The sequence below is a fragment of the Grammomys surdaster genome, unplaced genomic scaffold, assembly GCF_004785775.1.
Source record: "Grammomys surdaster isolate TR1022 unplaced genomic scaffold, NIH_TR_1.0 174, whole genome shotgun sequence".
NCBI classification, from domain to species: domain Eukaryota; kingdom Metazoa; phylum Chordata; class Mammalia; order Rodentia; family Muridae; genus Grammomys; species Grammomys surdaster.
The window spans coordinates 20,886,747-20,912,526 of NW_021604622.1; the positions used below are offsets into that span (position 1 = coordinate 20,886,747).

The 25,780-nt window shown below is 45.7% G+C and overlaps 1 protein-coding gene across 2 annotated transcripts in view; it reads left to right on the forward strand.

Annotated features, from left to right (window-relative positions):
* Ankh (ANKH inorganic pyrophosphate transport regulator) overlaps positions 1–25,780 on the forward strand; it is a 127,863-nt gene that overhangs the window by 65,364 nt on the left and 36,719 nt on the right. For both annotated transcript variants that reach the window (XM_028767682.1, XM_028767683.1), the window contains exons 2-4: positions 9,706–9,922; positions 18,972–19,090; positions 22,339–22,422. In XM_028767682.1, the coding sequence (XP_028623515.1) occupies positions 9,706–9,922; positions 18,972–19,090; positions 22,339–22,422 (420 nt within the window). The remainder of the gene's footprint in view (positions 1–9,705; positions 9,923–18,971; positions 19,091–22,338; positions 22,423–25,780) is intronic.

Consider the following 25,780-nt stretch of genomic DNA (forward strand, 5'->3'; position numbering starts at 1 on the left):
TCTCTCTCTCTCTCTCTCTCTCTCTCTCTCTCTCTCTCTCTCTTTCTCTCTCTCTCTCTCCCTCCCCTCTCCCCACCCCGTGTGTGTGTGTGTGTGTGTGTGTGTATATGTGTGTTTATGTGTGTGTTTATGTGCACACATGCTTATGAAGGCCAGAGGTTGACAAAACTTGTCTATCTCAATCTCTGTCCACCTTATTTTTAATAGTATATCTTTTGCTTATTCTTCAACAATATCATACATATAAACAGTGTATCTTATCCACCCCCCAACTCTCCCCTCATCCTCTTCTGGGTCAGACATCCCTTTCTGCCTTGAACACGTCCTCTTCTTTCTTTTTCTTTTAGTTTATGTTTGAGTGAGTGTTTTGCATGTTTGCATGTGTTATGTTTCTGGGGCCCATGAAGATTAGAAGAAACATACAAATGGTTGTGAACCCCCATGTGGGTGCTGGGAATTGAATGTGGGTCCTCTGGAAGAGCAACCAGTGCTCTTAACCACTGAATGAACCATCTATGTACCAAGATCCACTCCCTCCCTAGGTTTTGTTGTTGTTGCTGTTTGCTTGTGTTTTGTTGGGGGGACACTGTGTCCATGTGCTGCTGCCTGCTAGAATGCTTGGCTTGGTCTCCTGGAGTCCTGTGCAGAAAAGCACAACCCTGGTGAGCTCATGAGTGCAGTGGCCACGTTGAATCAGAGGACAGCATTTCATAGCTCTCCTCCCCATCCTCCACCTCTTACATTCTTTCTGTCCCCCCTTCCATAAGCCTTGGGATGGGGAAATATAGATGCTCTGTTTAGGGTCGAATATTCAATACTCAATTATTCTCAACCCTTTGAGGATCAGCTAAGAATCTCTGCGGTCAGTTGCTGTCAGGAGCTTCTCCGACAACGCCTGCAGGTAGCACTAATGTGTACAAATACTTAGCACCTTGATGACACAGCAGCAGTAGCTTCTCCCTAGGACCTTTGACCTCCCACGCCCCCTTGCCTTTGGTCAAGGTTTCAATACCAAGAATGACTCCCACCCCCTAAGCAGGCCTCCAGATCCTATCCAAAATCTTTGCTGATCCCTGTATCTTTTATGGTACTAGCGAGAACTCCACACCAGAGCTTTCTTTCAAGGAACCCGGGCTCTCCAGTAGGATAGCCTGGCTGACTGGCAATCCCCCAAGGATCCTCCTGTGTCTTCCTCACCAGCCTGAAATTACAGGCACATGTCCCAGGAGCAGACTTTGCTTAGATATGAGGGCTCGGAAGTCGGTCCTCATGGTGGCATGGCATGAATTTTACCAACCAAACAATGACCCTGCCCCTCCTATTGTTTAGGTCTGGCATGAATGAGTAGCATGTTGACATATTAACCAGGAATTATTATCTGGGGGCCATGCGTCTGAGTAACGTAAAAAGCTACAAGGAAATAAGATGTTTCAATAAAAATGTGACATCGTGGTAAAAAAAATAATAAGATTTTTTTTTTTTAAGAGCACAGGAGACCTTTGGTATTTTTATAAAAGGACACTAGAATTTTCTATTTTTTTTTCTTTTCTGATTTTTTATTTTAAGATAAGCATGTAGCTGGAGGGTGGCCTTGGGCTGCTCTTGATCTTCTGTCTCCCACCTGTCTGGTGCAGGGATTGTAGGCATGCAAGCAGCTAGCACTAGAATTTTCTAATTAATACTCCTTCTTTTGTTAAACCTTCCCCGGTTAAATTTGGCTGAGTGGATGATGTTTATATCTAAATAAAGGATTGGGAGAGCTTGAAACGAGTTCTGCGACACTAAAATGTGTCCCTTTGTCATTAAATCTGTTTTCAAATTAAGAGGGTCATTTTTGAAAATGCTTTTTATTACCCTAGACCTATGAAGACATGGACAGGAGTCACACTTCACTGTACCTTGTCTAGTGGTTGGCATCTGTCTGCCTATCTATCCATCCATCCATCCATCCATCTATCTATCTATCTATCTATCTATCTATCTACTCATTCATTAATTTATATTTTTGAATCAGGGTCTCACTGTGTAGCTATAGCTGGCCTGGAACTTGTCATGTAGATCAGGGACTTAGAAGGATCTGCTGGCTTTTGCCTCTCAAATTGGTCTCTGTTTTTTTTTTTTTGTTTTTTTTTTTTTATAAGCTCTTCTCTATGTATCACAAATGGCAGTGACGTCGGTGTCGCCTTTTGTCTGGACCAGGTCATCTCAGGGTTTTCAGCAAGCACTAAATATGGACCTGCAGAGCCCTGTTTGACTGCTGAAGAGACCAGGCCCGTTTGCCTGCTGTTCCCTTCAAACCACAGCCTCGTGTGTGGGTGTCAAGCTCTTGGCTGGAGCTCCAGCTAGACAGAGCTGTATAGATCCTTGAGAAAATAAAACGAAGCTGGAAAACTACTGGGAAGACAAATGATCCAATTTAACTCAAACCACTTTTTAAAATACAGACAAACAGAACAATAACAGTGGAAAAGTACAGGTTACGGGAACCTGGACTCCTGGGGAGGACTGCCATCCCAAATGGCTGGCCATCACAGTCATTAGAAGAAGCTGACCCAACACACAGGTGGCTGTGCCTAGCCATGCTGTTCCTTATACAGATACCACTTTCCTGAAGATGTCGAATTCAGGAAAGATTTTTAAACTATGCTTTAGCTGTTTCATGTTGTAATGGGGGTGACAGACACCCTGAAGCTTTAGAGAGGGGAATCATCTTTTATCAAAGGGCTTAGAAAACAGCCTGGACTGTCTCCACACAAAACAGATGATTGTCTAGCCTGTAATCCCCACGACTTCCTCTAAATCCAAGATGAGACATGTGAAGGAACATCTTACTAAAAAAATAAAATAAAATAAAAACCGGGACTTTCAGCACTGAATATCAAACCTCAACTGGAGACCTTGTAGAATTTGAAAAGCCATTTCTGAACGAATAGTAAGATGATTTTTCTGATAAGGCCCTGGACTTTGGGCCAGTCTGAGCCCTGAGTTCTAGGCACTTCCTGAATTGTATAGCCATCCCTCTTGAATACCCTGTTCCCTCCCCATCCCCATCCTCAGAACTTGGAGATCCACACTGGCACGGTCACCTTCTATTTTTGTTGGTGTGTTTGCTGTTTTAGAGGTTGAACCAAGGTCTCCTGTGTACTAGGTGTGAGTTCTACCTCCAAGCCAGACTACCAGCCCAGTAACTCCGCTTTTAGCCGGCTCACTCGTTTGCTCTAGGTCTTATCCTCTAAGCTTGATTTTCTTCTTAAGTACCTAAATTCCTCAGCGTGATTCAACTCTGTCGGAGAATAGTTTGCCCTTGTTTTCCAGAGACTTCCAAACCAAGTGAAAGGGGGGAGTCGGAAAAAACTGGTGTCTGAACTTTACACTTACAAGACGAGTCATGTGGCCCAATGCTTCGTTCTATTTGTGTCCTTGTGACTACAGCTGAGAGCCAGCTGGATGCCCAGTTGTGTGGGGCCAGAGTGTGATGCGGCAGAAATGATCAGGGGACACCCTGTCTGTCTACTCAGAAAATATCAGAACCACAAGGACAGGGCTGTCTACCTGCCATCACTTTGCCTATTGTAAGTCTGTAAAATCTACCAAGAATTGTTCTTGGCTTTTTTCTTTGTAACCTATAAAACCAAGCCCAAAGCTAGGCTTTGTACTCATTAATGGTCATGTCTGAGATCATATATAGACCATTCATCTTTGTCCCTGTGTTACATTCAGACATTTGTGGTGTTAACTAGATGCAAGAGGATTGATAGCAAATGAGCCAAATCAGGCTGTGCCTCAAGGTGCACAGAGCACACTGTATGTGCAGCCCGGGGACCTGGGCTGTGGAGAGAGCATGGCAGGATGGGAGGGAGAGAAGCGGAGAGAAGAGGCTAGCTAGTACAGAGTCGAGAGGTTTCTTTTTGAGATGTGCACACATAAACCTTGATAGGAAGAAGCCAGGTCGAACAGGAGAGGAACCTGTGGATCTGAACAAGGCCCCACAGTAGTTTAGAGTCCATCTAAGGCAGGCTCTAGATAGATATCCCTTGAGCTACCTGATGAGGCTGGCCTTTATATTTTAAAAGCAGTGAGGTGGTGAGGAAAGGCCGGGCACACGGGTGTTTTGTTTAGTTCTCTTGTGTCAGGGAACAAGCAGTCAGAAATTTAGTCTCACCTGATGGCCTCATTACAGAAGAACTGGAGGTCGGGTCCTTCTAAAGGGAACGAGGACTACCAAAGGCGGGATTGGGAGTCGTCAAACTGTTCAACTCCATGGAGGCTGAGGCTGTCCTAGCAGCAGGTTGTGTTCTGTACTGGGTTCCAGCAGGTCTCCAAGTTGAGGTTTGCAGACACAGGTTAAGAGTCTAACCTCTGGATTAGCTAAGCATGGAGTCCCAGAGATATTTGCAGAGGACTTCTCGGTGTTAATGGAGGAGGCTCATGAGAATGGCCTGAGCTATCTCCAGTGTGGGACGACAGCAGGCTTCAGGGAGCGGGTGACTTGTCCTGAAAGATTGCTGTCTGCAGCTTAGCAGATTTGTCTGATCTCCAGATCCCAAGTTTAAAATGTTGGGAGTTTAGGATTTCCTGTCCTAGACAGTTTATCCGGGACAGGTCAGCTGAGACCTGTGAGATTTCATAGGGTTTCCCTGGGGGATGTAGAAGTTTTTACTTTTTAATAAATGTCCCGTGGTTTGGCGAACTTGGTGTATCAAAGAACAGCACATAGGCAGCCATGAGTCTGGACAGTGCAGGGACAGGAGACACAATAGGATAGGGTAGGTGCTTATGGGCCACCAGCGTTTCTAGGAAGCTGCTATGTCTGTAAATCATGCTCTGCACTGCGGCTGGGGTCTGAAGTGTGAGGAAAAACCAGTACTGTTCCGTGTGGGACTGGGGCTGAACTGCAAACAAGGGATAGTGTCACCTTTACATGTATTGGTGAACTGTTAGGTCTGCTGCAGTCTAAACTCTAGTACCTTTGCTTTAGAAACCCGTGAAGGTTTAGGAACCGGCCTTGAACTAGCAGGTGAGCTTTACTTCTGTTTTCCTGAAGGCCTCATTCATCCCGACGACTCCTTGGTACTTTTTGAGCTGAATTTTAAGGCCACAGCCAGATCTCGTCCCCAGGCACGGCAGCCTCTTCTGGACTCGGATTAAGATATAGCTGGGTTTCAGGCAGCATTGCCAGAAGCCTCTGACCTACCCAGTTAACTCTGCAGTGCAGCCTAGTCATGTGCCAACTGGACCCAGGCCTGTGTGCCCTTGACAAGCTTTGGTTTTTATCCCTAGAGACATACACGGAAGAATCTTGGCTTTCCCTTCCTTTCTATCTATAGCCTTCCCAGGGGATTTCACACAGTCCACCAGCTTTGCATGCTGGTGCCACACAGCCAGCCAACTCCGCCAGCCACTGTCCCCATCTTAGTGAGCACTGCCCTGCTCAATGGTGACTCCAACCATGACCCTCACCAGCCATTTCCCTTTGCCTCACATGTGTTCAAGACCATGTCCTGCTCCAGTTGCTTGGCCTCCACACTCTGTGCTTCTGTCTGTCTGCACTACCCTACATTTCCCCGGTACCACCTCTAGTCAGAGCTCTCTGTCTGCTTCTTCCCGTCTCTCTCCAGGCCGCTCCTGTCACAGAACTACCTTCTTCCTCCTCTCTGGGATAATCTGTTCTTGTCAACCCTCCTTGTCTGCTCTTTGCTCCTTAGTGCTCCTTGTCCCTCCTCCCCCCACCCTCCTACTGTCCTTCATCCAGCTGGCTCCTCCCCCTGGCGTCAGCGCCTTTGCTACCTTAATGGGGGTTCCTTTGTTTCTCCGGCTGGGTTCCTCCTAGGACTGCCCAGCTCTCAGACACATTGCTTTTCTTCAGCTCACATCACAGTGGATGATCATGCTTTATACACATTTATCTCATTCTCCAGTCTGTCTGTCCTTCTGCCATACATGGGTTACCCTGCCAGGCTGTGGTTCTGGGGACAAAGCAGTAAATGCAGGTCTCTGCTCCTCCTCGGAGCTCAGGAAGACAGAGGCTAAGTGTGATAGCAAGTGAGTATACACACGTCAGGAAGGGAACAAAAGAGGGGGAGGGGTGGAGACAGACGTGCAAACAGCAGGTGGCTGCAGGACAAGGGCGAAGCCTAAGGGACGGTAAGAAGCCATCGCAAATAAACGGGAGATGGATGGTGTGTCCTGTATTTGAAGAAATGTAAACTGTTCGGAGGACAGTTCATTTCAGTCCATCTCTCAAAAGCGCCAGGAAGATTAAGTAAAAAGTCAAGTGTGCAAACAGAGCCATAAAGTAGGACAAAATAATCTCATTACAGATGGGTAAAGAGTAGCAAGGACTAAAGCCACATGCCACAGAGTCCATGAAAATGACCAGTAATAACAATGTCTCCACTATCGATAAAACCACGAAATTAATAAATTGGACAGATTGGAAGAGAGCGCTCCAAAGGGGAATCAAAAGCACTGAAACATTAACGTAGCACGCGTTCTTAAGTCTGAAACTTTTCATGCATCTCTCACATTAGAGTCAGGCAGGATCCGTTTTGTTTTAATGAAGCATTTGACCCCATCACCATAAACATCAGCAGGACGTCTCACAGGCGATACATCTCATAATTACAAGTCCTTGCTCTCAGTGTCCTTTCTAGTGTAGTAACTGCTTGGTGCTCTGTGCACAGCCCGCCTGTCTCTTCCAAGGTCCTCTGAGTGACCCACTCAGCAGTTACGTGATAGAAGCAGATTCTGGCTGACGTCTGCCTGTGTGAACCCCATGCTCTTTCCTCAAAGTGCCATAATTGTTGGCCTCACTGAAACTTGCCAACCTTGCCGACAGCTGTCATTAGCTCTGCCTTTCTTCCCTCCTGCCGCAGCTCTAGGTTTAAGACTCAGGTTGAAGTGTTGGTGGGAATAGAAGTACAGCCATGGCTGATAGGTTGCCATAATTATTGTTTGTTTTTTAACAACAAAAAATATATTGTTTGTTGAGAAAACATGTGGAGAGTCTATTCCTACATTATATAGGTATGCTTCTAAGTGTGTTTGAAACTTGTGCTAGATGATGTCATTTAAATTTTAACACACTTTTATGCTCTAGAAACAAACAGTTCACAGACTGGTGAGACGGAAGTTCAGTTCAGTCCCTGGAACCTACATGGTAGAAGGAAAGGCCTTACTTCTGCAGGCTGCCCTCTTACCTCCACATACATGACTTGTCACATGTGTGCACACACATGCATATACACACTTACATACTAAATAAATCCATGGCTTTTTTAAAAAAAAAAAAACCACAAGAACCCAAAACCATAGACTTGAGAGAAGGTGGGGGAGGGTTTCAACTCTACCAGTTATGAGACCTGAGCAGGCATTCCATGGTGTGACATTGGCACTGTGGATTATACAGGCTCTGGGAGGCTACAAGCTATTCCAAACTGTTCCGAGTTAACTTGTAGTGACGCAAGACCTAAAGTGAACGGACTTGTACACTGTGAACCAATGAGCATATGCTTTCTGAAGAGGGTGGAACAAGCAGGATAGGGTGCTGGGGAGAGGAAGCAAGGACTGGTGGCTGATGGAGTCCGCTTTCAGTACTTTGGGGCACTGTACCGGGGGTGACCTTGGAAGCAGGGAGCTAATCCTTATAACCAGTACCTATCAGTTCCTGGGTTCCTGCCACCCGGGGATCTATGAGACCTGATGGGCACCACCAGTGTCCGATATCTCAGATTCCCAGTGGACTAGCTGCATGGGTGATCAGGTTGGTAAGCTTGGAAGGAGAGCAGGAGCCCTCGTATCAAACACAAGATTCATTTCCAGGGAGTCACTCTCTTGGTTTTTAGTTGGCTCTATAGTGTTAAGTAAGGTGTTTGGTTCATTTTGACTGGAGGAAAAGTTTGTTTCTTTAAAAAAGAAAAGTTATCACTCTTGTACAAGCAGTTCTTACAGGGAAGTTCAAGTACAAGGAAGAAGAAATGAATTCAAAGGACAGTTGTCAAGAGCTAGCTTTATAATTCTAGCTTTGGGAGCAGAAGAGTCAATCCATTTTTTACTCTAGGGTTTTCTGAAATTGTTTCCACATAGGGGCATTTCCTGACAAATGCATCTCCCACCTCCCAGCAGAGCCTTGCTCGAATGCTTTGCTCTGTAAGTGTTCACCGCCTGACTCGGCAGCATCTCTGGTAAAAATGATGTAGTGTCGTGGGGAATTGAAGCCCCGGAGTTTTGCTCATTTCTTCTGTCCTCCTGAGAGGCCTAAACAGACAGCATGTTAGAGGCTCACAAAATATCCCAGCATGTGTGAGTGTGCAAATGTGCACACCTACCCACCATAGCGTGGCTACGGTCTGAATGCATTTTATAAGCAGTTGGCATTCAATCGTAACCTGAAGGGGCTCATCTCTGCTTAGCGGTACATAACTAAAGAACACACTTTACAGTTCACAGCCGTAGAGCCAGGGTAACATCGAATGAGCTGCTTTGTTAAAATTCGGTATAATATTCTTAAATATTATATGTTTGAAGAACCATCTTGGATTTGATTGGTGGGTCCAGCTTTTCTTCTGTCACAAAGTCATTGGTTAGCTTAGTGCTCTGATGTCATCTCTAAGGAGTATTACAAACTGGCGCTTAGGCTGTGCTACAACTGTTTATGGAGAAAATTATGAACCACTATCTTTTCAGTAGAAGTGAGGCACACAGGGAGAATGCACCTCTGTTTTGAGCCAGCTGACTGAACACGGCTTTTCTGAATGTGTCTGTGGGTCTGTCTGTTGAAAGAGTGGACACAATGGGTAAAAGCTTTAGGGTGTTATTATTGATGACTCTGTGATGGCAGATGCATGTTGTTAGACTTTAGGACACAGAGAATGAACCCTTATATTGACTACAGTTGAGTGATCACCGTGTGTCAATACAGGGTCATCACTTGTAGCCAGTGTCCCTCTCTGGGCCAGGATGCTGATAGTTAGGGAGTTGCTGTGTTTGTGGGGCATGGGGGCAAGGAGAAAGCTGTCGTTTTTCACTCATCTTTCTGAGAACATAAAACTGCCTTAACAGTAGAGTGTATTGTAAAAAATGGGTAACTCCTGTGGGAAGGGAGGAAAAGGTCTGGAGGGAGGCGATAGCCGGGAGGAAGAGAGGGTGACGGAGAGAGGAAGGAAAACATGTTACATACTGTGTGCTTCTCTTATGTGGATCCAGATGTAACTACACATGCACACATGTGACAGGAGAGCAAAATGGGCCTGTTTTAGGAGGAGAACAGGGACCAGAGAAAAGGGGTCAGGTGAACATGCAGACATGAATATGAGCAAAGTAGCCCAGGCTGGACCAGAACTCAAAACCCTCCAGTGTGTTGGGATTACAGGCAAGAGTTACTACACCAGGCTAGGAATTTCAAAACATCAACTTTTAAATGATACTTCTTAGAACTATCTTTCAATATCAGCAAATACTTGTTGGGTTGATTACTTTCCCCAATGGGCAGGTATTGCCTCCCCAAAAGGTACTTACTCAGACTGAAGCTAACATGGACCAAAACAGAAAAGCCAGTATTTTCTACAAACTTAGGAGTAGGTTTACTCTACATGCTGCCCACTGTATCCCCGGGAAACACATCTGCCAAGTCCACACTGGTGGCGGGACTCTGCAGAGATGTGGTGCTGTGTCTCATGCTTGCGTTGGCTCTTCTCTCCCTCACAGGCCTTGAACCGGGGCATCGCTGCAGTCAAGGAAGATGCAGTAGAGATGCTGGCCAGCTACGGGCTGGCATATTCTCTGATGAAGTTCTTCACGGGGCCCATGAGTGACTTCAAAAATGTGGGCCTGGTGTTCGTGAACAGTAAGAGAGACAGGGCCAAAGCCGTCCTCTGCATGGTGGTGGCCGGTGCCATCGCCGCCGTCTTCCACACCCTGATAGGTAAGGTTCCTGCCATCTAAGCATTTTGGATTGGTCATTTCATTGTCTTTTCAGCTGCTTTAAATATAGTTATGGGCTAAGTGGCTTCTAAAGTAATTATTAAACCTTTCTCATGAAAATTTCAAATAGACGAAGGAATAGTCTGCGCTCCTAGGTCAGTAACATTTTAAAACACTCCCCCGCCCCCCAAATGCTGTAGTTTTGTGCCTCTGGTACCCAGAGTCAGAGAGTGAGTGATTTTATCAGTGATTGCCTATACCTAGGAGGTGGACAGGATGGCAGATATGCCTGAGTTATTAGCAACTTGATAACAGAGGTATGGTGTCTGTTATTTTAAACACATGCTTATCAGTATTGAGAACCAGTCAATGACAGGTTTTGAAATTATTTGCTCCAGGGTTCCTGTGTGCTCCTTTATTCAAAAGCATGACTAAAAATCCTTGGCAAAGCTGTCCCTGGAACAAGAAAGCTAGATCCTAGCTACAGCAGTTATGTACAGGTTTCTGAAGACCCAGGAAAAGCATGTTGTACCAGAGTGGGGCTTCCTACGCTGCCTTCTTGGTGGTCCTAGAGCCTCATGGGGTGCAGTTTCAGAATATCCTGACTTTGAAGTAGCTTTGTCTAACTGGTATAAAATTTGCAGGGCAAAATCTATGGAAGCTGGTTGCCCAAAGCCCTTCGAGTGGTGCTTCTTCCTAACCCCATTGTGTACCTTAAATGGCCGCTGGTTGTATGAGAAGTGTGAATGTTACAAAGTAAAGAACCAGAGGATTAACCCAAACCACTTGTGGTGCATTCATTCGCAGAAAGCCGGTGTTTGCTCACATAATTGTGAATAGGAAAGTCAACAGGGGAAAGGCCTCGGTGGTTTTCCTTTCTAAGACCTAAGACGGCAGGGGATTTTGTTGTAAGAGCAGCACAGAGGAGAGAGAGGCTGGCTGATGGTGTACCCAGCTGGGCGCTGAGATGACCATTTCAGCTGTGCTTAAGGACTCAGGGAGTGGTGGGCAGTGCCTTTCTTTCTGTCCACTTACGCCCTCTTGGTGTTTGGAGGAAACATTTCTGCGGCTGCATCTGAGACATTTCCAAAGAAGGTATATATCCTGAAAGATGTCATACACTGTAAAACAAGGCTGTCGTCCAAATGAGTAAAGTCAGCCCTGTTTTCTATTAGTCATTTTATTTGTACCCTAAATAAATCCAGCTTTCCCTGTTTTGGCCACAGTTGGATGAGATTTTCTATCAACTACCAGGAAAGAGAAAACCTGAGCAGACTGTTATTGGCAGTCCTAAGGGAAATGTGGAGGCTAAGATTTACCATTGTATTGTATTATATTGTCTTTCGGAGAGAAGACCTCAGGAATACAAAGCACCTCTGTTCTATAGCAGAGATTAACCTTGAACTCCTGAATTTTCCAGTCTTACCCTTCTGAACTCTGATATTACAGGTTATACAGCAATGGGGCTGGACCACAATGTTACAAGCATGGGAGGCAAACATTCTCCTGACTGAGAGATAGCCTCTCAGCCCGTTGGTTTTTTTTTTTCCATGTTAAAATGGAAATTTTAAAAAAATTAAATCAAAGGTGCTCTTTTTCCCACTTACACTAAATAATTATTTTATTACCCTGACCTGTGTCTGTTTTTATAGGTAATACTTCTATTCCTTCCATCAAACAAATGTCGTCGTGTCCCCCCCTGTCTTCCCCCCCACCCCCGCTTCCCAGGGAAGCACACAGCAGTTGTTTCGGGATTTTCCCTCCGCTGCCTCACTGGCAACCGAGCTGTTGATCTGTCCTGTGTCTGCTCTTCTGTGTTGGGCCTTTTTGCGCATCTTCTTTTCTCGTTCTCCTTTCAGGAGTCTGTGAGCTCTCGCCCAGTCTCCACGCTGTCTGGTTGGCTGGATCCAAGGCCCCTGTAGTCACTTTTCTTGTCTACTATTTCTGTGTAGCATTGATTCAGTTTTAACTCTGCCGTTCCTTTTCTGCCCTCTTTTCAGTTAATGGCCTAATTCGTGGTTCCTTTCTGCTTTGCCCTTTACAAGTTGGTTTCCCTCTTTAAGACATCACCATCCCCAGCAGGAGGTCTTCTTTACAATAAATGGACTTTCTCGACAGCAGAGGTCATCTGTTTTCCTATGTGGTATTGTTAAGAATGGAATGTGGGTCATTTTTACCTGTGCGAAACGAATCGTTCTGTATAACTAGTATCTGTCTTCCTCTTTGAATGGTGAGATATTACTCTGTACATCATCCTCCCTGGACTGCAGAAGAATGAGAGTTAGACTTACCATTGTTTCACTTCGAAGCGACCTAGTCCCCCCTCTTTCCATGGCCAACAGAATGGGTACTGAGAAGATCACTCTGGCATTCCAGAACCTGAAGTCACTAGAAGGACATGTGTCCAAAAGGCACAGTGGCCAGCTGTACGCCTTCCCTAAGTGTGTGTGTGTGTGTGTGTGTGTGTGTGTGTGTGTGATGAGTGTCCGTTTCTAGAGCTTTGGCATAAGCTGATTTCTGCCCCAAGAGAGCATTGAAAGATGACACCATAACACGAAGAGCAAGCACTTGTAAGGGAAATGGAGAGAAGGTGGGCACAGCCAGGTGTTTACAACACAGAGGAAACGGGGCAAACTGAGCCTAGACCTGAGTGTAACAGGTGTGTGTGGGGAGGGGAGGGTCAGTGGCTGACATGTGCTAGAGCCAGATCAGGTAATGAGGTAGAGGAACTTGGAGTCTGAGCCTGGGAAGAGATCTGCTGGACACATGGAAACCAAAGAGTCGGGGGTGGGTTGGGGCTGGGGGATGATCAGGCAGCAGGGAGAGGAAAGAGAGAGGACGCCATTAAGGGAAGGGTTGTGATGGGGTACCCAATACCCCATATGTCGCTATCATGTTCAGCATCTTTGGGATGCCTCAAGACTTTCCGTGTTTACTCTCGTGTTTGCGTATGTTAAATACAGCTTCATCCAACAGAGGTCACCGTGTTCTTAATTCGGGTCTTTCGAACCTCATGGTCTTCACAAATCTTATCTCACATTTAGAACAATCGGCTGTGTTTTGTAACTATGCGTTATGTCCGTGGCGTGAGTCGATGCCTTGTTTAGTCAGGTCTCTAAGATTTTTTTTTTTAATATTGTGTGTCATTCGTCGATGTTTCCAGAGACTGCAGAATGCCGTAACAACCAGTGTTGAGTTGATCTGAGTGACCTGGAACATGCCAGTCTTTGCAGTACCTGGCACTGATGATCTGCTGACCCCTGGGGGTCACCTTCACTGGGAGAGGCTTCAAGTTTAACCATGTCCATATCTGAATAACTGGCTATACATGTAGCACCTTAGGTTTCTCTACCCGATGTCATCTCTGTGCACCAGTTAGTGGCTACAAGACTGTGTTCCCTAGACACTCTCGTAGCACCAACTGTTATTAATTGTTCTTGTCCCAGTAAAGGAAAGAACCTGTTGCAGGCACTTCTCATTGCATGTGCAGTAGCTAACGTCGCCTTCTTCCTTGTGTGTCATGCATGTTGTTTTCATCCCTGACACTTCTGCACATGCGTGTCGGGTTCCTAGACATAGCTGGAACAGATTCCACCAGCCACATAGGCTGTTCCCCGGGGCTCATCAGGAAAAGATGGTCTCTGTTCTTCCTCGGTGGCACCTTACCCTCTCAGGCCTCATGCCACAGAGCAAATGAGTAGACAGCTGGAACTGTGTCAGATTTGGCAGCCTTTAAATCCAGAAGACTCCTTATCTGTCAAGTTCCTGTCAGCTCCAAGCACACCCACAGCCTGGCTGAAGCTAGAATTGCAGGAACTTCAAACATATTTGCTGGGTGGCTGCCACTTATCATCCCTTTGGAGTTTAATCATAGACACGACTTCTTCCTTGGACTCACCAGAGACTCTGCTTATTAAAATGTCCAGAAACAGGGTTTGCCACCACCATCCTTGAATTAAGCCTGGTAGTCATGGTGCAGGTAATATGAACCTGTCTCGAGGACAGGTTGATGACCTGATGTTCTAGTTAGTGTCGGCTGATCCCAGGTTATTTTCACCTCCAAGGACATTGTGAGGCTTCTGACTTCCTTGTTTGTACGGACAGAGGAACTGTTGCTGTGGATTTAGCTTTCGGTATGTTTGTTCCCAGTGGGAACCAGATTCATGTTCAGAAGGAACCTAGAAGCCAGCAGGGGAATTGAATACACACGGACTCTTACCATGGATAACTAAAATAATCTCTAGTAATTTCTAGATTGGTTCTGTGTGTCTGTCTTACCTTTTTGGACTTCCCACTTACTCATGAATCACCGACTCACCCTGTGAAGACTTGCTGGGATCCATGTGCAAAGCCACACTGGTCAGAGTGTGAGGAATAAGCAGGTTCGTTTATTATCTGAAAACCCACCGCAGGGACATGTTGCTCAGTCAGTAGACTGCCAAGCATGCACAAAGCTCTGGATCTGATGTCCAGATGTGATTCTGCACACCTGTCATCCTACCACTTGGAAGGGAGATGCAGGGGGACCAGAAGCAATTACATCCTCACAACAGAGTGACTTTAAGCCCAGCCTGTACCTCCTGGAACTTTGTCTTAAAACAACAAAACCAAACAAGACAGAAAACAAAAGCTACCGCAGAACTTGGTGACTTAAGAAAGCCAACGTTTCCCCTTGTTCTCCAGATCACAGCTGGGCGGTGACCCTTTTGGATTTTTCTGGGCCCACACCCCTGTTGTCAGTTGAAATCAGACGGTGCTGAGGGAGCTCTCTGGGCATGGACGAGTGGTCCCTGCTAAGCTCTTTCCTCACTGTGCATCTTTCCTTGTCCGGTCGGTCCCTTCGCCCCATTGCCTGGACTTTTTAGATGACTGTGGCTGAACTCCAGGTGGCAGGTGGAGGCACAGGCATCCCAAAGTCAAGAGTCAGAGCCACTACTTCACTATGTCCTTTGTACCCTGGCAAGAACACTTTGCTGGCTAGCCCAGAGCCAAGGGGTGGGCAGATAAACTATTCAGTGTGTGGTAAAGGGAACTGACAACTCAAGGAGTGTTGCTGTAAAGAGATATGGGGAGCTTTGAACTCTTATACGATCACTTCTTTTGGGCATGATGAGTTCATCCATGGTTTGAATCTATAGTTATCAAAACCTGGGTTATATCCTGGTTGTTCGCTCGGTAATACAACATACCCTCTGGTGAGAAGCCGACACCCGTAGTAGCTTATGAGTTTCACTTCGCCAAGTACACCAGTGAGGTTTGGGCTCCCATGTTAGAATCTCATAATAACTTGCTTATTATGCATGGTCCAGGATCTTTCTTCTCCAAGGCCTTGTCCATTTGTACGCCTCCCATCCCTGTGCTTTCCAGATAAACACTGCACAGTAGAGAAGTTCTTAGTGACATCTATTATGTATCAGTGTCCCAGCCCTCATGCAGAAAGCTGTCCCCTTCACAGCTGGGTGACTGGCACAGTGCCTCCTATGAATAAGTCATCCAACACATATTTGTTGAAGAGATTTAAATGTGATTTATCAGCCGGTAAGTACACACTCTTTGGGGAACAATACGTGCATTAGAAACCCAGGATGGACGTGCAAGCTCCTACAAAAGGCCTCATAAATAGGACTTGAAGGGTCAATAGATGATAGTCTGGGAGAGAATTTTACACATTGATACCTTAGGAATTTGAATTAGGTCAGGTGTTCTGGATTTTACATCTTGGAAATGCGCGTATTATAATTTGCTCAAAAGGATGGGGCCTCGGTTCCCAGAGACTTGCCTTTTGTATACTGCCTTTCATTGAAGTGAATATTTTTTAGTTTGCAATAAGTACCCGTAACTATTAGCCCTGCTGGTTTGAGAAACACTGAGTGCAGAAAGGGCTGTTTCTCAGTTGGCTGGGGCTATCGGATCTATAATTTTTAGGGCCTTCCTTTCTGTTTGATCTGGTTTTAAAGCCTCTGACCAGGCTTGACTTCATAGTCAAGCAAGTGTCCCCCTACTGTTTGTAGTCTTAAAACCTGTTCTGAAGCATCTGTTCAGAAGCTGTGTTTAATTTTGTTGCAGAACACTCTTGGTAAGGCAGTTGTTAGAAGCTGAAGCTTACCAAACCTTGCCAAGGCAGCTAGGGTAGTCACCAGAGACTCTATGCAAAGCATCTTACACAAATCAGCACCGCCACCAGCTCCAGCTGGGTTGGGAATAGCTCAATGGCTAGCACAAGAGGGTGTGGTGCTGGGGAACAGGGGAATGGGGTGCAAACAGGTTCTGGGGTTTTATACACACAGTGTCTAGAGTGGAAACAGCTGCTGAGTTCCAATCAGATTCCTCTACCCTAGAAAGGATAAATAAGAAAATCTGGAAGAAAAAGCTGTCTTTGGCCTCCAAGTTTCCTCTTTAGTAGCTGAATCAGGGAGGTTCTAAAGTACAAACTAGAAGAATGTAGCCCTTGGGCCCATGAGTCCCACATGCTCCTGAAGCTGCGCCCAGGGAGCTGGAAGAACAAGGTGGTACTTACGTTCCAGAGATCTCAGAGGTAACAAGTCTGAGATCAAAGAGCTGAGAGAAAGGGTCAAGAACCCCCATAGCCCTTAAGTCATCCTTAACCGGTCTATGTTTACCCAGACACCCTACAAGAAGGTTCCATCTTGTTGCTTCATCTAAAATACACCATTGCAAGTATCCGGAATGTCACGTCCGTCGATTCCGCTATGCCCAGACAACAGGTGCAGGCCACATGCCCTGCTGTGAGCAGCACACATTCACGGCCCCATCTTTTCCTGCTGCCCCAACCAGAGTCTAAAACAAAAACCTCTTTCTTGGAACCAACCTGTAGTCATTTGTCAGGGCCGATGTACAGACTGTGCAGCTTAAAGGACAGAAATGTACAGTCTTGCAGATCTGTAGGCAACAAGTCTGGGATCAAAGTACAGATGGGCCTGCTTTCTTCTGACACTTTGAAGAACAACCTGCCCTTTGCCAGCTCCTTGGTTCTGAGACTTTCCTGGCAGCCTTTGGCATGGAGCTGCATCACCCGGTCTCTGCCCTCACAAGGACTCTCCTCACCCCCCGTACATAGCTGTCTTTGTATCCAATCTCCCCCTTTTACAAGGTCACTAGTCATATTGGGTTGGGCACCCACCCACTTCTGTATGACCTCATCTTATATCTGTAATGATTCTGTGATTACACAAGGTCACATTCTGAGGTCCAGGGGGTTAGGACTTTGATGTTTGAACTTCAGGGAGACATGGTCTGGTCATGTCACTACCATTCCGGTCCTCAGCCTTCCCCTATCCCATGGTCCTCAGCGTCAGCCTCGTAGTCGGGTCCTGTCAGCTGGCATGCTCCACGGTCTGTAACCTTTATGAGGGATTTTTCACTCGCGGCTATTCATAGCAGCCCTGTGCTCTTGCATGTGCCATCGCTGCCTTTATTCCAAACATTTCTGCCAGAGTAGGGGGTCTCTTTGCCAAGACCCTTCCCAAGTGAACATTTGTCGATTCCATAGAAACACACACACAAGTAAATAGCGTCGATGATTAAGAGACCATGGCTCTGCCCCCAGCATGGACTGTGTGTGAGATTTAGGACTCTTGCTTTGAGTTTCCATCAGCTGAGCACTGGTCTGAATGTGCCTCTTACCTCACTACAGACTCAGGCTAACACTCTCGAGCTGCCTTCCAGGGTCAGTTCAGGTCACCTGTCTGCTTCCCATCTCTGTCAGGGCTTCTGGTCCAAATGACAGCGTGGAGGACAGCTGTCTCCTTCCTGCCCCTTGATGTCACAGGTCTCCTCTTCTCATGCTTCTTTTTTTGCTTCAGGATGTCCTCTCCATGGGCTTCCTTTCTTGTTCTTCAGTGGCCTTGACAGAGCTGCCACTCTCCTAACCTGACGCCTTTCTAACCTCTGCAGCTGTCTCTCTGTTCTCACCTCAGCCCTGCCTTGCTCTCTGGACATCAGAACTGTCTTAGCTCCTTCTTCCCTGCCCCCCAAACTCTGTTCTTGCCCTGTATGACCTCTGCAGTTCCCAGTGATACATCTCAGGTTCCTTCCTAAAGGCCGTTTTCAAGGTTGCAGTACCACAGAATCCTTGTGACTCAAGACCGATCCTGACATCATCTCCACTAAGTTTGTGGGGAGATAGGTTGCCCCTCAAACTCTGGCATGGGGGTCTTCAGTGTCCGGCATCACATGTTTACATGTTCACAGTTACGAGATCGTAAGTTAACATGGTAGCATCTACTGGCAGAGCACGTGGGAAGCCTTGTTGAGCTTGGATTCATTTAGTCTTAACCTGTATCAGTGAGATCAAAGCTAGCGCATCCTGTCCTTTGGAGGATTCAGGTCCAGGAGTCCTGCATCTCTTTCTCTTGCTGCTGTATACAACCCGCACATGTATGTGTTGGATGCCCTCTGCTTCAGCCTCACACCATGACAAGTCTTTACACAGGAGGACTCCTACAACGCCACCATCTGCATATCACTCTCTACTGCATAGGACAGTTCCAGGATTGCTCACCCTCCTCCCAAGAAGTGGCATTGAGCACTGGCAGGTGACAAAAGCTCACTTTGAAACTTGTGCGGAAAACACATGCTGTATTCCATAAATTTTCTTTTAGTAAATACCTAATGATATTTAAATATTTATGTTCGACTATTTCTGTCAAGCGTTCTGTTGTAATATCAAATAGTATCACAGATGCATAATAAGAAATTGGGTAAATCAAAACTTAGCAGATACAGAGGAAAAGCGGCTCACTAAGCATCTTTCCATGAGTAAGCCGATATTGGTTTATAGGGGAGGATACAGTCTGCCTTCCTTTGCATGGTGAAACTCACATGCTTACCTCACACACTAATAAAGTGCTGGGTAAGTGTAAGCCACGCCCACCCCCAGTAGAAGAATATGATTATTCATGATTCTCATAGCTTTTCTGACTTTTCTACAACAAGGCAGATAAGACATTTAAACTTATTTTGTGTTTTCTAGACAAAATTCATGTGAACTGAGTTTCTCTAAGCGCCATGTTTGTTTTGGTCCCTTGCAGCCTACAGTGACTTAGGGTACTACATCATCAACAAGCTACATCACGTGGATGAGTCCGTGGGGAGCAAAACACGAAGGGCCTTTCTGTATCTCGCTGCCTTCCCTTTCATGGATGCCATGGTGAGTGGGGGAAACCGTGGGCTTTCCTTCTTCTTCACGGCAGAACGTGTCTGTCATAGAATTCGCTGTTTTACGTATTTTAGTGTGTCTGATTCAATAGCCTAAGGGCATTCATGCTTCTGTGCAGTCAGTTTCCAGGGCCTTTTATGTTGCATGCTAAAGATATTCCCATCCCTACCCTACTCCAGAGACTGAGGTCCACTTTCTGTTTCTATGAGTGTGACTATGTTAAGGTACTGCACGCAGGGACTCAAGCATTGTTCCTTCTCTCCTGCCTGGCTGATCTCATTTTAGATATTGTCAGTGTTCTATGTCTGTTACAGAATGTGCCAGGGTTTCGTTCCTTTGTAAGGCAGAATAATGTTTCCTGGTATAGATAAAATACATTTTGCCCATCTACTCATTTGTAGTCTTCCATTTTTGGCTACAGTGATTAAAATTATGAACTCAAGTGTACAAATATCTTTTTGAGTCCCTACTTTCAGTTCTTTGGGCATATATATATATATATATATATATATATATATATATATATATGTTAATTTTTAATTAATTTTACATTTTTTCTGACAGTCATTTCCATGGCAGCTTAATCGGTTTTGCCTACAGTGTAGGTGGGTTCCAACTGACCCTTGGGCTTGTTAGCCAGTGTCTGTCATCAATTTATGGTAATCATATATATTTGCCACAAGTTATAGCAGACAGCAAGAAAGCACAGTTGAACATTCTGATTCGGTTATCATGTGTTTTTGGTTTTTTTTTTATGGTAGGTTTCAGTTACAGGTGATGGGGGCTACACTTGCTACTTGTGTGGTATGAACATGCGGGTTTCACAGTGTGCTTCTCCTGGACATCCTGATGGGAGATGATGTCATCACTCGGTTACCAGTCTTATCATAGAGACCAAGAACCCTAATGAATCCCGTGTCCGTGGTAGTGAAGATAAGGCTTATTTCTATTCCTTTTGGTGTAGCTTACAGAGACAATACAAAGTTAGCAACATTTAATACCTAATAGTAAATTGTTCCACTGGCTCCTTTGTAAATTACTATTGGTGGGAGGCTTGGGTCACCAGTGGACAGCTGCTCCTGAGTTTTCCTTTGGTCATCTGTGTTGCCCCTGATAACTGATGCAGCTGAACCCAAGAACAGGTCAAAGGCACTATACAGTCCTCACACGGGACCTAGAGCTTCTCGAGTCAAGTCCCGATGCTGAAGCAGTTAAGGTTGAGCTGAATAGACTGCGCCTATGAAGTCACTCTGTCCTTCCTGTAAACTGGAAGTGAGTATCTAAACGGAGAGTGGTAATTATACAGTGAATTCTGAGAACTCGTGACTTTTCATAGAAGGCAGTTGCAGACTCTTAGATGCTTTGCCTCCTGTGCCCTGCCAGCTGTTTTATTTGCCACAACAGCATTTTTAAAGCTCGGTCCAAGTTAAGCATCTCTCAACCCAAAACCCAGACCCAGATATCAAAAACCAAAAGTTCCCTGAATGGTACCACATCTGGGAAATCATACACCCAATTTCATGTGTGAGCAACTGATTCATATACAAAAATATTTTAAATACTATAGAGAGAGACTTACTTCAGACGCTTTGTATAAGAAGCACACATTTTATGTTTAGACCTTGGTCCCAACCTCTGGTTATCTATCTACCCATCCATCCATCCATCCATCCATTTCCATCCATCCATCATCCATTCATATCTGTCTGTCTGTCTGTCTGTCTGTCTGTCTGTCTGTCTATCTATCTGAATTATCCTAGGCTTTGTTATCTATTTATTTACCTACCTACCAATGTATCCATTCATCCATCCACCAACCTATTGATATCTAGCTGAATTCTTCTAGGCCTATCTGTCTATCTAACTATTTATTTACTATCTATGTATCTATGTGTATCTGTGTATCTATCTATCTATCTATCTATCTATCCTTAGACATGAATTAATAATAATGAACATTTATAAGAAGCATTCATCTCTCCCTTATTCACCTAGACACGTATCTGCACATGCACATGAATATACTTGCAACACATTCCTGATAACTTAGTTGGGGAGGTAAGTTTTAGAAGTCATGAAACTTTCCACCCAGATGGCATTAAGACAACAAGACAGCCTACAAAGTGCTATTACAAATGTTAGCTACATGGTTTTTTAAAAGAACATTTGACACGTTGGGACCTCGGAGCTGGGAAAGGGCGTAAGGGCAGCAGCTGCTACAGAAGATCTCCGCCTCGGCCGGGTGATCTGCTCGTCGTGTCCAGCTCAGGCACCATCTCATTCCTCTGGGTTCTAGTTTGTTTTCTGTGGCTGTGAGGAGGATCATGGCCGGAAGCAGCTTGGAGAGGAAAGGGTTTATTTCATCTCACAACTCCTGATTATAGTCCGTCACTGAGTGAGCCAAGACAGGAGCTGGAGGCAGGAGCCAAGCAGAGACTATGACTTGTTACTGACCTATTTTCCTATGGCTCATTCAGCCCACTTAATTATACCACCTAGGCCAACCTGTCTAGGAGCGGCACTGTCTATAATGGGCCAAACCCTTCTGTACCAGTCATCAATCAAAACATTCCCCCACAGGCTTGTCTATAGACTATTCTGATAGAGACATCTTCTCATTTGAGGTTCCCTCTTCTTAAAATCTAACCGACAGTCTATCGGTTCAATTGGCCATTGAGGTAGGATGTGATGTTCTTACACAGATCCTGTTGTGACATCAACCTCCATACCAGCTGAGCTGTGGGTCGCCTGTTCTAGGGCCTTCCTCTTAGCTTCCCTCAAACACACAAAGCAAAGTTCAGATCCAGGAGACCACATACTCACAGAGCCCTGATCTGCTCTTGGGCTGATGACTTCTGTCTCTTAGAGCTACCTTGGAACCTTCGACCTAATGTGCTGTCTGGAAGGAAAAGCCATTTGGGGATCAAGAGTGCTTCAGGGGAGCTCTTGTGTCCTCCACTCTTGTTAGTCAGTCAGCTTCCAGTCACAGAGACCAACCCAACTGGTCAGCTTACCTCTCCATCAGTGCCACTGAATAAACGTGTGCCGTCATCCACTCTGATCTAGCGTGGAGCTAGCCACCAGATAAAGTTACTCATACAAGCAAAAGGCTTGCCGAGCCCACTGCTACGACCCTTAGAGGTACAGAGTGTATTTTAGGAATACCTGGTAAGCCGTAATGCAAGAAATACCACTATCCCAGCTGTGTCCCTCACTGAAAATTCTGTTCTTTCCGACAGGCGTGGACTCACGCTGGCATCCTCTTGAAACACAAATACAGTTTCCTGGTGGGATGTGCCTCAATCTCAGATGTCATAGCTCAGGTAACTACGGTCTGTGTGTCTGTCACAGCTTCCCAGAGTGGCCTTCTGATGAATGATCGGCTGGGTGGAACTGAGGAGTGGAGCCGTCTTTACAGTTACGTCCGTGGGGTGCTTCCCAGGGCTCGGCTCACTTCCCATACGGATTCTCACTGTTGCTTGACAAGTGAGAGAAGGTTGATGTCGTGTGAGCAGATTGCGTCCGGTCTTGCTAGGATGGAAGCTGTACAGGTTTAAAATAAGTTTGTAAGATCTGGGGCATCGTTTCCAAGATGTGTGAACGGGCAGTGGTTAGTAAGGATGCCGACAAGATGGCTCAGTGGGTAAACCACCCACCAAGTAAGGATGAGGACCAGAGTATAGAACCCCAGTCCTGGGTAAAGTGTGTAACAGTGTTTGTCTGTAATCCTAGCACTGTGGGGATGGGAGGGAGAGACAGGAGGATTCCCAGGGGCTTGCTGGCCAAGCCAGTCTCACTGAAACAGCTAGCTCCACATTCAGTGAGAGACCTGTCTCAGAATGGAAGATGAAGGGTGATGGAGGAAGACATCTCCAGAAGCCTCTGGCCCCCATGTGAGCATACACGAGTGAGGGCGCATGCACACGAGCATGTGTGCACACACAGTGATAACAGAGAAATACCAAGTATGTTTTGGGACAGTCACGTATGGTCACTGTGGTCTTATCCTTGTCCCCATGCCCTCTGCAGGGCCTGAAAGAACACAGTCTGTCACACGGTTCCCGAAGGAGCACTTGGGACTCATGGAATCATTCTTCTTTCCTGTTCTCTTTCTTTATAAAACCTTTATTTCTTACTGTGGGTGGGGGCACACATACTAGGTACACATGGAGATCATAGGGCGACTTGGTGCAGTCAGTTTTTTCCTTCCACCTTTGCCTGGGTTCCGGGAATTGAACTCATGTCACCAGCCTTGAGCAGCAAGCACTTTATCTACTGAGCCATCTTACCAACCCTGTATTTTTTTGTTGTTTTTTTTGGGGGGTGTATGTTTATTTATTTGTTATATGATCTTTCTCTATAGCCTAGGCTGACTTTGAACACTCTGATCCTCCTGCCTCAAACTGCAAAGCACTGGGATGATTCTTAAACATGGTTTCTTGTTTGGGTCCCATGAAGTTCGATCTCTTACACATCATTTCCCCCACTGTTTTATTAGAGCTTCTCTCTCTCTCTCTCTCTCTCTCTCTCTCTCTCTCTCTCTCTCTCTCTCTCTCTCTCTCTGTGACAAAACACCATGCAAGTGACCTAAGCAAGTTGGGGAGGAAAAGGTTAATTTGGCTCATACTTCCACATCTTAGCCCATCATTAAAGGAAGTCAAGACAGGAACTCAGGGTAGGATCCTGGAGGCAGGAGCTGACGCAGAGCCCATGGAGGGATGCTGCTTACTGGCTTGTAAATCATGGCTTGTTCAGCATGCTTTCTTACAGAACTCAGAACCACCAGCCCGGGGTGGTACCCCTCACGGTGAGCTAGGCTCTCCCCATCAACCACTAAGAAAATGTCCTATAGGCTTTCCTACAGCCCGGATGTTATGGGAGTATTTTCTTAATTGAAGTTCCTTCTTCTCAGTTGACTTTAGCCTGTGTCGAGGTGACATAAAACTAGCCAGCACGCCCACATTTTAAAATGAACCCGGAAGTTGATGCCACTGTCTGACCACATTGACTGAGAAGAAGGCTTGTTTCCCTTCACTTTGCTGGTTCTCAGGGCTTTCCGGTCCTCTCCTGGGAAGATGCAACCCCTACGATGTATTAGTATGAGCACAGCTCAACTAACACTTGGAAGTTCTCCATTCCGCCTACTGGCAGGCCACTCCTGCCTCCCTCTCGTAGTACATCCCACCTGTAAAGCCTCTGCTTGGAAATCATCTAGTTAAACTCTTAGACTTGCCTCCCTAAAGACCAAGAATTAGATTTCCAAATTAATTGCATTTGCTCCATAGATCACTAGGAAAAGTAATTGAAAATAATTCTTGCTAACATATGTGGGCGTGTGTGTGCCTGAATACCAGCTAGCATCACTCTTTGATATATCTTGTTAATTTTCCTGTACAGCTATTAGAGGTTTGTCCCAGTGTTACTTTCGGCATCCTCTGAGAGCTGGACTAAGCCGTCTTATCCACTCGTTATTTAATTTGAAGTGAGAGAAACGGCTCCCCTTTCAAACAGCACCAGCAGTTCAGCAGGGGTTTGTAAATGTGTATTCTTTCAAAGGCTCAAAGAAAAAAAAAAAGCCAAGAATGGAGGAAAAGCATTTAGGTCTGCCTCAGATAAATATAGTAGGTATCTAGGGACAGGAAAACAAAAAAAGCATGCTTATGGAAAAGACTTTGCCCAACGCCTACAGCCGTTTTCCTCCTTCATTTTCAACCTGATCCTGGCCTCTGATTATTGGAAACAACAGTCTGGTTAGGGGAAGGGAAGGAGGCTGAGTTCAGATGCTGTCTGGCCCCAGGCTGTTCCTGGTAGTTATTTTAAACCTTGTTGCTTGTGTTCCTGCCAGTTTGTTTGGGAGAATAAATATAATTTTCATTTGTAAGTCTTCTCTAATGTCCCCCCTTCCCCACCCCCACTCTCTACCCCACCCTGCTGTACTCTGCTCCTTACCTGAAAAAAAAATGCCTTTGGGACCTAATGTGATCATTTGTAAATAGGTCGTATGCAAAGCACCCTGAACTATCTACCTTGCCGTTGCCAATGCAAAAACACAACTCTCACCTCCGAAGGAATAAGAGATAGTTTTTTTTCTCTGAAGTTAAATATGGGCCACCATGGCCGAAGAATACAGATTTAGGTCACCCTGAATTCCGTACCAGGTGTGGTACTAGTTTGAAAAAGTTTTTATAGCAACAGAACAAAGAAAATCATAAACCAAGAAACTTTCTAAATACGTTGGTGGAAACAGGTATGTAGACAGGTTTCAGCAAAGCGAAGTGGGGGGACTCAGCTACAAGCCGTAGGTACCTTAGTTAGTGGAAATGGGGGTTTTGTGAATACAATCCAAATGGTTTTATCCGTCAGTGTCAGGACATCAGGGCCTGACAGAGGTGGACAAGGAATGGCTATTCACAAGGCTAAAGGTAGCCCCAGTTAAACTGTAATTAAGCCCTGGGCCTGCAATAGTTCATCTTCTCCTCAGCCACTGCAGTTCTAATTGACCAGTCAGCCTTGCAGAAGCTGCAGTAGAAGGGGTGGCTTTTCCCGGGAACTTTCATAGTACCAGTGAATGAGTGAGAATGTAAATCTGTGGGAAAATTGCTTAATAATACTCAGAACTCAAGCAGCAACTCCCAGTTTAAAAAAAAAATGGCCCCAGAATTTATGGGTTCACACAATTGT